At 39.1% G+C, this 11642-nt stretch overlaps 1 protein-coding gene across 4 annotated transcripts in view; it reads left to right on the plus strand.

Moving 5' to 3' along the window:
* klf12b (Kruppel like factor 12b) overlaps nucleotides 1–11642 on the plus strand; it is a 37144-nt gene that overhangs the window by 21816 nt on the left and 3686 nt on the right. For all 4 annotated transcript variants that reach the window (XM_056754340.1, XM_056754338.1, XM_056754341.1 and 1 more), the window contains exons 4-5: nucleotides 4911–5046; nucleotides 11460–11617. In XM_056754340.1, coding sequence (XP_056610318.1) covers nucleotides 4911–5046; nucleotides 11460–11617 — 294 coding nt within the window. The remainder of the gene's footprint in view (nucleotides 1–4910; nucleotides 5047–11459; nucleotides 11618–11642) is intronic.

An 11642-nucleotide genomic window follows, 5' to 3' on the forward strand; every position in this document is an offset into this window, starting at 1 on the left:
ATAAAAAGAATTCAAAAGTGCTTGTCAACTTTGACAACACAGTATTTAATCGTTGAAAAGTTCAGTGTTTTAACCATTTCCTGTAAATCAGCGAATTTAGACATCTGAGGTTTCGAAAGTACAGCGACGATATATTTATATTTATACATAATACAAATTATATTTAGATATAAATGTATATATATTTAGGCCTATGAAAATATTTGTTGTGTATACATATAAATATACAACACACATATGCTATATAAACACAAACATTTATTTAGGAATTTTGTCGATTAATCAATTAAACAGCGCAAGATAACATTATAGTAATTTTTGAGGATGGATATAGCTTTATATTGGTGACTACGCTTGATAGCCCAGAGGTTGGAGGTTTCCAAGTGGGATTAATTTAAAACTTTGAACAAATACTGAGAGCACAAACGTACTCGATCACCTCTAGATGAAGAAGTTTATTTTAGCCTGCCTCAAAGGGAACATTGAATCTTTAGGATTCTGAGATCTCAAGAGAAAATCTGGAATGGACAGAAATGAAAGCTCATAGTCGTCTGTTCATTCACATCTGTTTTAGGAAAACACTGGCTTCAGACACCAGACAGCATTACTTAGTCGTTCTTCACAGAAAAAACCCGCAATACTCATAATCACAAGCAGATATGAGGATGATTGTCCTCAGCTGCCTGTGCACTAGTGTTAGGCCATATTCAGCATGTGTCAGGCCATCCGTACTGTCTGAATGAGCATTTGAAGTCCACCCTCTAGGTTAAGCATACCATATAACGTAAAAAGTCAATAAAACAAACTTTATCCTGTTGTGCAGTGTCTCCAGGAAGTGTTTTATAGTAGGATGAAAGCACTTTCTTCTTTAAAGCTTGGATCTGTCGTACAGTCTCAAGACCAAGACAGAGTTGTAGACAGGTTTTGGGCTCCTGCCACATGCCCTATCAGAAGCACACATCTCGTGGTGGCTTCCCAAATCCTCAATCGCTGGAGCTCCTGTTTAGAGTTGGTTTCCTGTTGGGCAAGTTATAAAGCTCTTGATCCATGATGCTCTTTGTGTTGCTTTCGAATGGTGTTCAGCCCAAGCGAAGGGCACAAGGGAACTGTTTTTTTTTGCTAGCTTCTTGTTTATCTGGGAAGGTTGTCGGCCCCAAATGGTTGGGCAGGGCTGGGTGTCCGGCAAGAGGGATTTAAGTACTGGTTGTCTCGCTCAGCTGGAGGGGAGGAAAGAGAGGAAAAACAAGGTTTGCATAATGGGGTGGGGCGGATATCGAAGATGGGTGGCAGCTCGAGCTTTCGGCACATAGCAACACGGACTCCACCCAGAAAGCACTGAAGCAGAACAGAGGAAATGAGGTCAGGCCTGGGTGGGGTCCACACAGGGTAGCACACTTTGATATGTTTGCGTGATATGAGATATATGCTGGTCTGTTACATTACTCCTACAATAATAGGAGTAATGTATGTTGGATCAACATACTTCAAGTACATTAATAACCATAATCTGAAGTGCAGCTGTAGACTGTTTCAATATATACATGTAAAGAAAATAACTGCACAGACATGTCTTTGTCGCTGACAGCTGGAAACACAATGGACATTGCACACTTTCACTTGTACATGCACACTCTCGTACAGGTTGCCAGGGGGAGGTGGAGAGGGGGCGTGCCCTGCTCCATAGCTCTGTCTCTGGTTACCATGGAAACAGGCTATGGCTGGAAACAACAGGAGAACAAAATCATGGGGTTTGCTTCACAGCATCTTGTGAACTCTGCTTTTGTCATACTGTAGCGTTAAATTGAATTTTTTAGGTATATCTAGATCAACTGTTGGCTTATCGGATTATAGTAGAGGTGGTTTGATTAATGTTGATTGTCTTTCTTTCTATGTGCAAGATGAAAGTAGTACAGTGTATTTATAAGTCATAACACATGTGTATTACATATATAAAAATGTTTTAAAAAAATCAAGAATTGACAGTTTTCCTTGTCAAGTTAGTAAAACACATAGAAAGAGAATTTTAGGTCTGTTTAAACATTGACACGAGTGTCTGAGTATGGTTCGCTTTAAATGAGCAATTCCATGCAAATGTCAACCTTACTGTGAACAAATCAAGTTTTTCCTAAAAGTGTAAACCATATTGATATATTTTTATGTTTAAAAACATTTATATATTCAACTGCAGCTCTTAGAATTGTCACATCCATTACTGAGAAAAGTCACATCCGTAACGTTGTTTTCTACATTGTATCTCTTACAAATGTAGACACGCAAATTTAAGTATGAAGAGGCATGCCTTCTTCATTCGTTGGTTATTATTGCTTCTGTGAACTTTAAAACAAACAAAGTATGTTGTCTACCAGAAGCATGTGTCCTTTTTCTGTCCCATCCATAATGCGTGTTTGTTACCCTTTTTAAAACAGTTAAAGTGGATTGATTGACTGATGTCTGGACTCTACCATCATGGGTTTAGGAAAAAATAAACAGATGCTTTAATATATTGGTAATACATTCTCTGAGAATTCATATTTCAAGTGACTTCAAATATCACATCCAGAACTCTGGAATTCCTTAACAGTACGCAGAAGTTAGTATTGCGAATTGTTTTGGGTTACTCCAAATCCATAGCTGTTACTGATTTGTGTCAACCCTGAGTGGACGGAATCGAGGAGGAGATAGAGTCTTCAGACTCTTGTAAAGAATGCAGTTAATCTTTCATTGAAATCTTTATCACTTCTGTGTGCTTCCGGTACTCTGAAGTGATTGTTACAACCGCACTTGCACCAGGCATAGAAGCAGCAGGAATGATCACCTTTTGTGCCTAAAGATCAGGTTCTCAGTTTCTTCCAATCTCATTAATCTTGATTACCTGTACAGTAGAATTGCATACGTTATATTCACGAGTATTTAGTTTGATCAAATGAATAAAAGAGAGATACAGCTCTACGATTATTTCCGGAAAAAACATGAGTTATATTATGCATGTAATGCATGTAAGCGCCGATTGCCAACAAAACACAGACATATGACTTTGTTTCACATACCTCGTGCATGTCTGCCATTTTTTAGCACTGAGACGGCGCCATCTATTAGTTTCAAACGATCTCCAACCCATATATATCATCCATGACTTAAATGCCGTTAACAAACAGACACACCCAAACTTCACTATCGCAAGAGTAACAAGCTGCAGCGCAGGCAAACTTGACCCTGCGCCTTCATTGGTGCGTGGGCGGGCTCTTTCTTTCTTTGCCATGCTTTCCAGGAGAATTGCCCGATAATAGGAATAGGATCCCTGTTAAGAAACAGATACTCTTGTAAAGTAGGGCTATGGTTGCAGTATTCCCCCAATCACCACACACTGATTAACTGGCCAATCATAGCACACCTTGCTTTTCAGGGCAATGAGCATTGTTAAAAATATCCGCGTGTCAGAGAGGCGGGGCAAAGAGGATATACAAACATGCACGGTATGTGGAAAATACAGCATTTTTAACCTTAAATCATGTATACACATTACATTATGTCAAATAAACGATAATATTAATTTTCGGTGTGTCACCCCTTTAAGTTAGATATCACATGCCTTTTATATTACTTTTAAAGCAATACGAGTAAATTGTAATTGTAATATCATCAAAGAAACATAATTAATAGGTCTAATGTAAACCAGCGAGTGTGATGTTTAACATAGTTGTTCTTGACTGGAGGGTTATTCTACAACCATGTCCACCACCCTGCAGATAAAGACCAAGTGACAGCATAGCGGTAGTGTGTTTAGATGGTCTATAGGTGGAGAAATGTGTGATAGTGTTAATCACCTGGGCTGGTGACATACCCAGAGGACAAAGTGCCCTAGGCTGGCTGGGAGACAGCATGTGTACCTCTGATCAGGGATCAGGACTGACAAGACTGCTGAGAGAGCAGCGAATTAGAACCGTAGCCCTTCAGCTCAGGCTAACCTCAAGAGGAGGAATGCTGGTCTCTTTCTGTAGAAAATGACATGCAGAATCAGATAGTTGTGTTTGGAATTCTAATATAAAGGTGTGACTTATTAAAAACATATTAGATGACAAATGACAAAACATACTGTTTTGTACATACTTACGTAAGCGCAAACAGACACACCTCAGTTGAATCATCCGTTATTGAGATCATTCCGTTTTTTTAAACGACGTCACATGCGGCACACACTTATACAGCAAGATATACATTCTGTGTCACCGTATGTTAAAGCTGCGACCACAAAAGGTATTTTGCTAATCACTTGGTCCCTGCCAATCATCTTGATCTACAAGGCGGCTCAGCTTGAAGTGAAATCTCAATGGTTCAAAATCCTCCTCCACAAAGCTGCACATTAAATGTCATTTATATTCTGATTGGTTGTCATTTTGCACATTGTAATTTTCGGTGTGGACCGAACACATTTAAAATGATGGCAGAAATTGTGTTGTGACTTTTTAAAGGGGCAGTTCACCCAAAAATCTATATTCTGTCTCCATTTACTTGCCCTCAAGTTGTTCCAAATCTGTATACATTTCTTTGTTCTGTTGAACACCTAGAAAGATATTTGGAAGAATGCTTGTAACCGAACAGTTCTTGGTCACAATTGACTACCATAGTAGAATTGTTTTTTATAAATCACATTGTTCTGTTGAACACAAAATAAGGTATTTTAAGGAATGTGGGAAAGAAAACAGTTGTGGTGCACTTTTGACCCGCGTTGTAATTTTTATTTTTGGATGAACTGTCCCTTTAAGACACTGAAATAAAGCTGTATAAATGACTGTTAAAGTCATGTGTCTTATGTGAGCTTATAAATCAGATTGAGGTTTAAGAATGACATGGGGCCATATGCTTATCATAGTTTTTTAACTAACTTACACTTTTCTTTTCCCCTGCGGCAGCACAAACAGGCCCCAATGGTCTGTCGCCAAGACAAATCAAAAGCGACAGTGATGATGACGACCTGCCAAACGTGACCTTGGACAGTGTTAATGAAACAGGATCCACAGCGCTGTCTATAGCACGAGCCGTACAAGAGTGAGTATTCTCAACACGCACGCTCTCAGAACCTACAGCACTGCATTGACAGCCATTGAAGATCGTACCTTGTTTATAGACTAAGTCAAGACGAGAGCAAGGTGCTAACACCACAAAGGTCATGGGTTTGATTCAGAGAGCACGGACATGCTGATAAGAGATGATAATATACTTTAAATACAATGTGAGTTGCTTTGGGTAAAGGTGTCGACCAAATGAAAAAATGCAAATGTGACCTTTTAGCACAAGGCTTTTTTGCAAAGAACAAGGAGGTTCTTTAAGGGTACGTTCGTTTAAATATCAGCTCTTTTGTCTCTGGTAACATAAGCTGTCATCTTCTCTTCCGGGCGTCACAAACACCATGTGTCCTCCCTCAGATGAGGTAGTCTTCCCATTAAAGACAGTGACATGATCCAAACCAGAAGGGCCTCTCTGCACGCTCAAGCCCACAGGCTGTAAAATAAAAAAGAAACAAGTAAGGTCTTCTCCCAAACACCCAGACTTTTCCATGAGCCAGCCCCCTACCAGCGCTGTCCTCCGCTTGTTATTTAGGCAAATGGTTTGGAAAGTATTTCAGGATTCCTCTGTATGTCAGAGCTGCCGGACTGACACGGTGTAAATGTTTCGCTTTGCTGTGAGCACGCAGGGGACGAGTGGAACTAGGACTTTGCCCTCCAGCGCACTAATATGCCAAAACACACTTTAACCAGGTTTACAGGAACTGCATTACGGGGAGAGCTCCTTTTGGCTTTTTGCAAATAGGGGGAGAGAGCGGACACGCATGCAGCTGTGTTCATTCTGGCATGTAAAATAAGATAACGCTGTGTCCATTGTAGCCAAAAGAAAAACACGGATAGTAAGCAGATCTAGCGGATGGGAACAAATGGGCATTTATCACATCAAAGAGGTGATGGTGAAGAATATTGTTGTTGAATTGGGTCACAGTTTTGCAATAATTGAACCAGAAAATGACGATGTTTTCCACTTTTAGAAAGACTAGCCAGAATATTAGAGGGATAGTTTACATTCAAAATCAAATTTCTGTCATTATTTACAGCACCTCTTGTCATTTTAAACCTGTTTGACTTTCTTTCATCTGCCGAACACAAAATAAAATATTTAGAAAAATGTTGGTAACAGAAAACCGTTTGCCCCAATTGACTTCCATTGGTTTTGTGTCCATTCATTAGAAGTCAATGCAGACCAATGATTTTTGGTTGCCAACACATTTCAAAAATATAATTTTGTGTTTTGCAGAAGAAAGTTTAAAAGACAACAGGGCAAGAAAATTATGACAGTATTTTCATTTTTGAAGGTGAATTATTCTTTTATTACAGACAAGAAATGGAGTGTTCAACTTTGGAAATAACATCCTGTCATTTTTCCCTGGGTGAATTTGTGGACGCAGAGGTTGGCCGGGCCACTGCAGCAGCAGCAGGGCTTAAGTAACCCCCTCAGCTCAAAGAGTCCGAAATGAGTCTGTCTCCACTATAAGACCATCCTTAACACCAGACAAGCCAATTTAAGAGAGCGATAACTGCCAGATTTGCACTTAATTGAAATGTCCACGTGGCTAGAGATGGCATGAAGCCACTCTATTCCACAGACCAGATGCCATTATCAGCAGCCATTTGTTTAGACTTAAGTTGTTGATATCAGTTTCAGAGAGCTTATACCTGAAAACAACCTATAGCTTTCACACCTCTTATGAATGTGTTGAAAGTGTTCTTTGGCCTCCACAGTATGTAGAAGTCCCTGAGGAAAGGAGTCTGAACTATTGTTAGAGTAGCCCCTTGAGATCTCAGGGCTATTCGGTCAAACACACTTTCAGTCACAGAAACACACTTTATGTTCTTGCATTACAGCTGCGGTAGGAACAAACCTCAGTACTCGAGTTGCTAGCTAGCTGCTTGGCAAGAAGCTCTTGTGTTTGAGTAGTGTTTATTTGGTCTTATACCCTCAGTGTTGCTATTCATAGGTAAACTTGCCGGGTTCTGAAGAACTCATCTCTGAATAACCAAACTCATTGTCTTCCCCAAACTGATTTCACACTTCGTAATTAGGTGGCTAGTTCGATGTGAATCGTACAAAAATATATAATTATTTGCTTGTCAAGCCTGGCGTCACGCACAACCATATGTGACCCTGGACAACAAAACCAGTCTTAAGTAGCACGGAAACATTTTTGGTAATCGCCAAATATACAAGGTATGGGTAAAAATTACAGATTTTTTTAATGCAAAAAATCATTAGGATGTTAAGTAAATATCATGTTCCTGAAAGATATTTTATAAATTTCCTACTGTAAATGTATAAAAACTTTATTTTTGTGAGTGGATAGCCATCTACAGTGCCTCAGATTAACAACTTCATAGGGGATTTTCTCAATATTTAGCCTTTTTTGCACCCTCAGATACCAGCTTTGTAAACAGTTGTTGTTCCGCCAGATAGTGTCCTATCTTAACAAACCATATATCAAAAAAGCTTATTTTTTCCCCTTTCAGATTATGTAAAAATCTCAATTTCAAAAATTGACCCTTAAAACTGGTTTTGTCATCCAGGGTCACATACTGTATATGGAAGGTCATACTGTTTCCGGGTCCAAACGCTCTATTAGATGTGAAAGGCTGACTGATGGTTTGCTTTAAAACTATCAAAAAAACATGATCCATACCTTCATAGTTTACACTGTGAGTTAATAAACGTTCGCGTAGATGTGTGACATGAATCAAATTTAAATAGCTGTTTAAATAGTACCTTCAATTGAAATGAGACCGTAACCTTACTTTAGAAAAAGCTACACTGAAGCCCCTCCCTTAAACCTAACCATCACTTGTGCAAAAGCAAACCAAACAAAAAATGTACAAATAAGAACATACAAATTAGCCAATCACGTAAAATAGTTACGAATTTCTTAGAGATTGTGTTGGTCTTCCCAGACTACACTGGAGCAATAGCAATCTCATTCGATCTCCTTCTATCCGGTTCTGCTATGCTGTTTCTCTCTGAGATTCCTAGATGAGATGCAGAAACACAAACTTGTGCCTTACGTTCGTGCAGAAATACATGCCCGCGCGGATCTGTGTGTTTCCTTGCTACAATTGCTCACGCAGTCACGCAACTAAGCCACTGTAGGCTAGTGAAACATGTTAAAACTAAAGTTAAAAACTTTTTACTCAGTCATTATTGTCCCCTGTATGGACGTCATAATTTGTAGTACAGTTGAACCAACTTTGTTTGGACTCGGCCGTGAAACCAGAGAGTGTTTTTTTCCTGATAAAACATCCTCTTTACATTAGTTAGAGCCATAAAATACTGATTCCTTGAAATATTGTAACTGTAAATTCTTGAACAGATGTAATTTTTGATTGTTATCATTGTGTATAATGAATGCAGTTCTAGAACAAATGTATCTCTGCTTTCATTATTTCCATACAGTGCATGCAACCATGTTAATAAAGTTCATGTTAAGTATGTTGAAGATATCTAAATATTTTTTAAATACATTAATGTTTACCTTCCCCAGTATTTTTGCACTTTATGAATAGTGTTTTAAGCAAGAGAAGTTTTCATAGTCGTTGTGTTGCACTCTTCTTGCACGCAGCAGGTTTAAAAAAAAATGTGATCGAAAAAGTAACTTTAGGTCTAGCAACGCCCCTGCTTGTGTATGTTTAGGAGTCTGTACCAGAGAGAAACACAAGCAGAAATATTTTGAGATGAGTGTAGAGACAAAAGGAGAAAGAGCGTCTTATTTGAAACACATTTCAGATCTGTTTCCACACACACAAAAGCAATGAGACAGGATGGCGTTCATTTTAAATTTCCCCGATGCGAGGAGGCGCTCAAAATTAATAAAATCTTCAGTTCAACTAAAACTTCAACCCAGAACATTTAAGGGAAAATATGTTACAGTAAAAAATATATACAGTTAACAATATAGCAGGAAATACTAAAGGGTTTAATTTTTTTAAGTCCCAGTGAACCAGAAGTTTTTTTACTTGCGTATTTCGGAGTTGAAAATAATTTTAAACAATAAATGAGTGGCCGTGGCTTGCGTTTTTACAGCTATTTGATTGGATGTAAAAACACAGCTGTTGTATTTTGTAATGAAACTAGCAGCAGACTGACAGTTGAAGGGGAGGAGTTAACGGATGCTCCGCCCAAGCTGTCTAATTTACGCCGTTTGAGATGGATCGTCATTTCAGGGTGGAAGTGCATTTTCAGATTTCGACTAAAGATTATGAGGGTACATGAATATTAAAATAAAATGACCCACATTGATTAGCTATATTTCATGAAAAATAAGAATTGTAATCTTTTATTTCACTGGCACTTTAAAGTCTGTTCCCAGCGGCTCACATAGATTCAACAATAATCTGCAATTGCTCTTCATAAATGTCTGGTCATCTACTATCACACTGAAACAGAGCCTCAATCAGTAATTGTCTGAAAAATAAACCATCCACACTTCATGTCTTTTTCATATGAGGAATCATGCAGAGTTTGTTTTGCTGAAATCTAATGAGCCATCAGTCTGACAGTTCCTAAATTGGTCGTGGCACAAGGAGACAGATGCTCCATCCCGCTTAAGAGACAAAGTATCTGTACCTGTCGAGTGAATCTGTTTATTCAGTGTCATATTCCATGACTCAGACTACTGTATTGTTATTTATAAGACTGACGCCCCCCTCGAAATATATCAGACTGTAAACATCCTGTGAGAGCTCGCCACTGAAAGTCTTTCCATTGTAAATCCTGTCACTCCCTTCACGCCCCCCGACTCCCTCCGAGCGTTCCTTCCCCTCCCTGTTTTATCTCACCACCAACTTTCATGCTCACATGAGCGCTTTCTCTATCTCTCTCTCTCTCTCTCTCTCTCTCCCTCTCTCTCTCTATCTCTCTCCCTCTCCTTCTCTCCCTCTCTCCCTCTCTCTCTCTATATACATATCTTTCTCTCTCTCTCTATCTCTCTCTCTATCTCTCTCTCTCGTAATATCTCTTAGCGAAAAAAGAAGCAGTTTTGGCTCATTGCCTTTTCTCTGCTTCTCTTTCTCAACTTTCACTTCTGCCTTCCTGTGTCTCTCCCTCTCTCTCTCTCTTTCACTCCCCGCGTTTGCTCTAGGCAGTCAGGCTCATTTCTGACACATTGGCTCATTTCCGCTAGGCCTTAGTTTGGCAGCATACCAACACCAACAGGTGATCCCAGGGGTGGGAGAAACAGGAAGTGGGCTGCGTGGGGTGGAGACGGTTCACTGGAGGGGTTGTCTGGGCCCGCCCCCTCGACCCTCAGTGCTGGGCCCGGCCATGCCAGTCGGCAACGCGGGGGACACAGAGCTCTTATTACCTTAGAAGGGAAGGGGAGCAAGTATAATCTACCTTAATAAGCGCTCCTCTGTCTCAACCTATAGAGGAAAATGAAAACTTCACTCTTTCACTTTCGGATACATGCACACAAAAACAAATCCTCTTAATGAGAGTCAGTTTCACAATTTTAGGGGTTTTTTTGTCTTGAAAGCATGCCCGTCTGCAATTTGAGTCACGATTTTCCCAGAGTAATCATAACTGGCCGCATGTTAATACTGTGGGGTTTGTTTATTTGATCCTTTAATACAATTTAATATTGAATTTTGTTAAGTTTTGTCAGATTTGGTTTAATTATACACTCTCTTACATTTGCTAACTATACAATTCACAGACTAAAATAAAACACATTTAAATCAAACTGGTCTGTAAAAAGGATGAAAGAAAAAGTTATAATAATGCTTCAGGCTGCTGACTGTTTGTGCCGCATCGTCAAAACGCATCGGTCCTGCAGCGCCATCTAGTGACAGATTATGGACAGCACAGGAAGTTGGAAGTTGATGTATATTTGTATATTTGTTGCTATGGTATCATACAACCAGGCAGATTTTTTTTTTATTTCAGATTTTCCGTTATTAAAAACAATTCTACAAAAGATCAGCAGTGACTGATATAAGAAGATCTAATGTGAAAGAATTGATAAACAGGTTTTGATTCATGCATTTGTTTGAGAACCAGAGATGGTTTGGTTGAGATTGTCTTCGGTTTGAGGTCGATTTGAATTCTGAATTATTAATATGTGCATTATGCAAAATAAATACATTAAGTATTATAGGTAAGACATGAATTTTGTAAAATAATGTAATACAAAATAGTGGAGAAAGAAGTATAATATATGCTTATAATGTTGTGAAGTAAAATTAAGTCAAATGTACTTGAGTAAAAATACTCCTCTGCTACCCAATGGGTTTCAGTCTAATGTTAGTTTTCTGTCATGTTACCACATGGTGGCAGAAGTGAGCTGCAACTTAACTTAATGTATGTGTGAGCAAAGTTATAAATATTTGCTTGTTGTACATACATTAGCTTTAAACTTCTCCTGATTTCCTTAGCTCCATGTCACCATTCAGTATCGAGAGCATTCGACGACCACAGCCATCTGAATCTCCAGATTCCAAGAAGAGACGCATCCACAGATGTGATTTCGCAGGCTGTAACAAAGTTTATACCAAGAGCTCCCATTTAAAGGCACACCGGAGGACGCACACAGGTCAGTTAACACTCAAATGTGATGT

This window comes from Triplophysa dalaica, chromosome 8, assembly GCF_015846415.1.
Source record: "Triplophysa dalaica isolate WHDGS20190420 chromosome 8, ASM1584641v1, whole genome shotgun sequence".
Taxonomy (NCBI): Eukaryota; Metazoa; Chordata; class Actinopteri; order Cypriniformes; family Nemacheilidae; genus Triplophysa; species Triplophysa dalaica.